At 43.3% G+C, this 6,633-nt stretch overlaps 1 protein-coding gene across 1 annotated transcript in view; it reads left to right on the top strand.

The window, feature by feature from the left end:
• The first annotated feature begins 600 nt into the window (after window positions 1-600).
• The window catches only part of STT3B (STT3 oligosaccharyltransferase complex catalytic subunit B), a 101,583-nt gene continuing 95,550 nt past the window's right edge, over window positions 601-6,633 (top strand). The window contains exon 1 of the mRNA XM_082637542.1: window positions 601-998. Coding sequence (XP_082493668.1) covers window positions 688-998 — 311 coding nt within the window. The 5' untranslated portion in view covers window positions 601-687. The remainder of the gene's footprint in view (window positions 999-6,633) is intronic.

Genomic DNA, 6,633 nt, shown 5'->3' with positions numbered 1-6,633 from the left:
TTCAACTGACAATGAAGCAGTAACCGCGCAGCCAGGCCGCTCCGGGCGAACGAGCGCGAGGCCGGGAGGGGGAGGGGGAGGGGGAGGGGAGGGGAGAATGATTGGGCCAAGCCCCGCCCCAGCTCGCGCCCCCATTGGCCGGCACCGCGGTTCTGGGCCCGCCCCCTAGCGGACCTGTCGCATTGTGACAGGCGTAGGGGCCAGTTCCTGTTGGGTCGGGGGCGGAGTCAGAGGTAGCCTGAGCTCCGCCCGGACGCCGGGGGACTCCTCCTCCTGCTCCTCACGGCGGGGCGGGCGGCGTTTGTGGGGGGAATGTCATTGCTTCTCCGAACCGTGGTGCCGCCTCCGTCTGCTCCTGCTCTTTCTCTGGCGCCCTCGTCCCGTCGGCTTTCGCCGCTGCCGCAACTGTACTGGGAAGACGGATGGCTAGAGGGGCGCAGGGGCCATCCGAGTTGAGAGAGCGGCGGTCGCGGCCGCTGCTGAGGCGGAGACTCCCCGCCGCCGCCTCCACCCCCCGTCCCCCGGCCTCGCGGCGCTAAGGGCGGGCGCGCGCGGCTCTCTTCCCTCCTCCTCCTCTTTCTTCTTCCTCCTCCTCCTCCTCCTCCGGGTCCCCGCCCAGCACCCCTCGGACCAGGCGGCGGCGGCGGCGGCGGCGGCGCGGAGCGAGACCCGCCGCCGGGGCACAACATGGCGGAGCCCTCGGCCCCGGAGAGCAAGCACAAGTCGTCCCTCAACTCATCCCCGTGGAGCGGCCTCATGGCCCTGGGGAACAGCCGGCACGGCCACCACGGGCCCGGGGCCCAGTGCGCGCACAAGGCGGCGGGCGGCGCGGCATCGAAGCCGGCCCCCACGGGGCTGTCTGGGGGGCTGTCGCAGCCGGCCGGCTGGCAGTCACTGCTCTCCTTCACCATCCTCTTTCTGGCCTGGCTCGCCGGCTTCAGCTCGCGCCTCTTCGCCGTCATCCGCTTCGAAAGCATCATCCACGAGTTCGACCCGTGGTAAGTGCCCGCCGCCCCTCCCCCGCCGCGGGCCCAGGACCGGGACCGGCGCCTCCCTCCCCCCCCCCACCGCGCTCTGCCCGGACCCGCCACTGGTCCCGAGCTCGGGCGCGCCCCCGCCTGCAAGCGAAGTTTCCCCCGCGCCGCTCGAGGCGGGGCGTCGGGGCCCGAGCGGGACCTTGACCCGGGTCGGGCGAGTCTGCAGACTCCCAGGAGGGCGAACGCTTCTCTTCGCAGCCGCCTCGGCCCGCGGAACCCGACCCGCCGCGCCGGGCGGCGGACTACCCGCCTCCCCGCCCGCGGCTCTCGCCTGCTCTCAGCTTCTCGCGCGCGTTTTCGGCCGGTTGGGATGGGCTCGCCCAGGGGGTGCCCTGTTGCAGTTGGAGGTGAGTCCAGATGTGCAGGAGCCTCGTCGGCGCAGCCTCGCAGTTGCACGCTTTTACCATGTCTCTCTTGGCTCTCAGACAGGAAGGGAAAAAGCGAGGGAGTGAGGTGTTGGAGGAAAGGAAATAAGACCCCTAAAAGTGATCTGGAAGCTAGGGACGCTTATTTAACGTTAGATATTTTCAAGAGTGGCTTTTTTTTCAAGCCTTTAAGTGCACTCTGCACCTCACCGGTCCACAATTATCTTGGGCTACTTTTCAGAGCAGGCTCATTACTCTGTGAACCAAACTGTCACCCTCAGTATGTTATGCTCAATATCCGAAAGCGTTGCATTAGTTTCTTTATTGGTCTCTGCAGGAAGGGTTGTGGATTAGAGAACAAACAGTACCATAGTGATGGGGAGCCCTGGATTGTAATACTGAAGTTTCACGTGGTATCAGGGACTCACCTGAATGTTTTAGGAAATTACCGCATAAAGAGCACTAGCTAATTTAGCTAACAATTCACTGGTCTGTGAATTACTTAGATAGGAAGAGTGCTTTAATTTTTTATTCCAACTTGACCAACCTGGGTTAAGTTTTCTTTGTTTTTTGTTTTAGCCCTAGTCTATTCCTTTTAAACTGACTTAATTCATCTTCTTGATCCATACCCTTGAGTTCATCTTACTTCCTTATAATTAGGCCCAACTAAACTTGAGGGTATTTGTCATTGGAAGTACAGAGAGAGAATCTTCTTGAGAGTTACTGAATATATGGATAATAAATATTGGGGGAGTGAGTTACCCATATATTAAAATACCAATTGAAGTTCTGTTACAGATAGAAAAATTGGTAGTGCATCATCTGTTGAACACCAGAGGGGTCCACTCCTGGAGAATCCAATTTAGGTAGACAGTTAACAGCTCTGACATGCTTCCATGAAACGTTTCCATTCCATTTTAGAGGTTTGATTTTTTTAAAAAAACAACTTCTTTATTGGAATCACAGAAGAAAATAAATTACTGTGACGCTTATGAACTAGACAGAGTTTTCTTAGTCTTAGCTTTGAAACACATAAGCAAATTAGATAAAAATGAAATTGAAACCAGAAAATGAAAACTGCTAATGTTTTGCTGAACATGTAAAAAGAGAAAGTTGTGTTTTTTCAGTTTGCAAGAGCAGAAGTGCATGGTTGACCAAACATTACGGGTAACAAAAATTGTGAATAATATTTCTGGAGAGTATCATTTTTATAAACAGAAGGCTGCATAATGTTTAGTAGTAACATTGAGGCTTAAATTAAGGATTGCAGAAAAATTCGCAACCAAATGATGAGATGATTGATATTTTTCCTAATTTTGAAGGAAGATTAGAAATCTGCATCAAGTGAGCCAAAGAGTTTCTACTAAAACTGAGTATTATAATCATGAAAAGTCTTATTGGGTTGCTTCATAGATAAGTTTTTTTTTTTCAATATGGCAAAAAATTAAAAGTTGATTTCTTCTCTAGTTTCAAGAATATGCTTGTAGAGCATAACCCTTTTTTACTCACACAAAAATTTGTTTGCATCTTTCTGTGTATAAAACACATTTCAGAAACATCCTTTAGTAGGACGAATAACACTCTACATTCAAATTTTAATTCATATACTCTAAAGGTATATAAACCTCTTCAGTCTTAAAAGACCTACTTAATGTAGGTTTTCAGCTTACTGGTAGTTTTAATATATACGTTTTATTATATTCCTGGTTAAGTGTTTATGTTCATAATGTTAGGTAATTCTGACTAGTAGTAAATAGCCTTTTATAATAAAGGAATTGTCCCTGTCCTTTATTGTGAATGGAGATTTGCCAGTATAAATCAGATGTCTTAAGTATAATTCAGGTGACTTAATGAGAGAATTTTCAGTCAAAAAAAAAAAATCCCTTGTTTGCTCACTTATGTTTTTCTTTTCATGTCTTTCAAAGGTCTCAGTTAGGCATCTTATTTTTATAATCCATTCCTGTTGAAAATTTTGGATTTTAAAAATGGTTTTCCTTCAAAGCTACTAATAGTACCAGCACTTTGATTCTACAAACATTCTAGTGTTATACTATCTTGGGAGTCTCTCAGATTACTGTTTTAACATGTAGTAGTAACATGAACCTTTAATGTTTAAATGTTCCTCTCAGGTTGTGTATCCACAAACCAATTTATTCTGGCCTTCCCTGATCCCTTTTTTCTCATGTCCCTTTACTGGCTTCACTTCTGAAATATTTTTAGTGAAAAGTTTACTTTCTCTGTTTGTGAGTTATTTCTGTAAATTTTAACATTAGTACTTAAATTGCGTAAGACTCTAGTTAGCTGCCAAAGGTGACTCATTGTCACAAAGTTACACTTGTTTTTTAAGTTTGTCATTCAAGTTATTTTATAAATCTTACCAGTTGTTATAAGGGTTGGTATGTGATGTTCAGTAGTATTTATTGAATTTTAAGGTACACTGCACTTTTTTAGAACTTTGCCGCATTTTTGGTAACGATCTCTTCACCACTTCACTTTAGTAATTTCCTCCCTTATCAGTTGACTTGATCAGACATGAGGACACAGTTTGAGAATTTCTTGTCTGCACTTGGCAAACATTTGGTTGACCAATGAGTTTAACAGCACCTAATTTTATCTTCTTTTTATCTGGAGCAGAATGTAGTTTCTACTTACTTTTGTTGTAACTATTAATACTCATATTAACCAGGTGCTTTTCCCCATAACCATTATCTTGTTAAATTGTGGTAGCTTTTCCCACAGAGACAATGGAAAAGCTCCCTATAAAAGAGTTGCATTTTTCCCTGCCTGCACAGGTTGTAGGGGGTTCTCCTTGGAGCCCTAGAAGAATTCTCTGAGCCTTGAGTTCTGGCTGCAGTTAGCTGTAAAAGGGCAGCAGATGCCTTTTTGCAGGGCAGAAAGCTGCAATTTAGAGTTGAAACTTGGGATGCAATTTTTCATAGAAACTATGGTATAAATAGGTTAATTAGTACAAACATGTTTTCAAAGGAGTGATAAACCTTTGGAACATAAGCTGTTTGTAAGTTGGAGACTACTTCCTGTACTTTCAGGTCTCCATGTTTTTCTTCACTTCGAAGATGACAAAAAGAGGCTATTGACCTCAGTTCTGAAGAAGACAAAATGGGTAACAAAACAAATTTTAGATCAGAAACATCCCATAATCTTAAAAAGGCACTTTATGGAATCATTAGCAACAGCAGTCCACATGCACTTCAGAACAGGTACAGTAAGTCCCTACATACGAACCTTCAAGTTGGGAACTTTCAAAGATGGAAACGTGCCCCTGTGTGCCAGCTGTTGTACTGTACTACTGTACTTTTCAAGGTACTGTACTGTAAGATTAAAAATGTTTTCTTTATTTTTTGTGTTTGTTTTTTATGTATTATTTGTGTGAAAAGTATTGTAAACCTATGAGAGAATTATCTAGTACAGTACTGTTATCTAGTACAGTACTGTGTAGCTGATTGTGTTAGCTGGGTACCTAGGCTAACTTTGTTGGACTTAGGAACAAATTAGACTTACGTGCTCTTGGAACAGAACTTGTTCTATGTAGGGGACTTACTGTATACTGTCACTGATTTCATTGTAATTTAAAACTTCTCTAGCCTTGAGCTCTTGAGATCATTCTACGTTATAAGAACACTCAGGGAGGAGGTGCAAAGAGTGCACTGAGCTGCTGGGTTGGATGATGGGATTGGACCTCCTCCCATCGGGTGAGTGTGGTGGCTCCTATAGGTAGTAATCCTGGGTTTCCTGAGGCATGTCCTGGGGGAGTTAGGCTCTGTCAGCAACCACTTTGGAACTTTTTCTTTCTTTAGAGTATTCGTACATTGAGGGCTAACTTGAATAATACTGCACACCACATACTGCCATGAGTAGTTTGCACAAAGACAGCGTTGGTCGTAGAAACTTAGAACAAGGAATTGCATTATAGGCTCTGACCCAGTTATTATGAGTATGAGGAAACTTACTAGTCTGTCTATGATCTATCTCTGATTTTTATGCTCTCAATAAGTTTTGGGTGCTTTGGGGTATGAGAGAAGTTCTCTTCATCATGATATATTATTAATCAGTGCATATGTGCTCTCAGAAATAACGGAAAGATGAATATTCTCCAGTGACTGAATCATATTTTTTTCCTCAATTTGTTTACTTTGCAAACTTAGTGCTATTAGAGAAAGACAATATTGCAGTTAACTTGAATTATAAAGCACCCTACAATTCAATAGACCTGTATAATGCTAATTGTTATGAAAATTTTCAAGCATACAGAAAAGTTGAAAGATTTTTACAGTGAACACTCATACTGAACATGTAGATTCTACAGTTAGTATTTACTTTACTTGCTTTATCATATCTTTTTATCTGTCCATTACTGTTTTTAAATCTTACTTGTAGGATACTGATAGTGTACTGTTCACTGTAATGTAAAGAATATTATCTTTGTTCCTCGACTCCATAATAAAGAGGAGCTCTTATTTCCGGGTAGCATTTATTTTCTATAATACTTGAATATAATGAGTATAAATACTGTTTATATATCGTCTTTGCTTGGAGTGCAGGTTAGAACCAGATTCAATCATCCTAGGTTTTGGTTAGTAACTTACCTAACCTACATCATAAGTCATTGCATTAGCCCAAGTTTGTTAAATGACTTTGTTGAATCTGGTGTCTCAGGAGAAACTCTGAAGTTGTTATAAAGATATTGATGTTGGTTTTATTAGATTTAGTTTATGTGGAACTCCTAAACTCTTTTGAATTATTAGAAGCCCTTTATTGGTCAGCCTGTTGCTTACTGTGATGAGTCTTAGGCTCTTTCTTTGCCATGTTTTATCCACATGGAATGCTTAATGGAGTTTTATGTATGATTGCAAAAGTGGCTTCTGTCAGTCCCTACAATAAATAGGAAGATAGGAAAACATTTTCAAATAACGTAGGACCCACAACTATACTATATGGGCAAATTAATACTATTGAAAGGGAAAAAATGTAAATGGTTAACCTGCTACTCCATCTTCACTCCTTTATTTGCTTTACCTTATTCTGGTGGACATTTTTTGTTTTTAAACCTCTTACTCTTTTCTGAGAAGGTTTCTGTGTCCTTACTTTACCCTTTTCTTACATGAATAATTTCCAGGGATTTAGAAATTGATAGAAAGTGGCAATACCATAAGATTAAAAAAAAAAAGTTTGTTAGGTCAGGGTTGGAAGAAATAGGAGCAACTGCTCAAGGC

This window comes from Mesoplodon mirus (genome assembly GCF_964341445.2).
Source record: "Mesoplodon mirus genome assembly, chromosome: 12".
NCBI lineage: Eukaryota > Metazoa > Chordata > Mammalia > Artiodactyla > Ziphiidae > Mesoplodon > Mesoplodon mirus.
The sequence above is the reverse complement of the archived record's forward strand: the minus strand, read 5'-3'. Positions and strand labels throughout refer to the sequence as shown.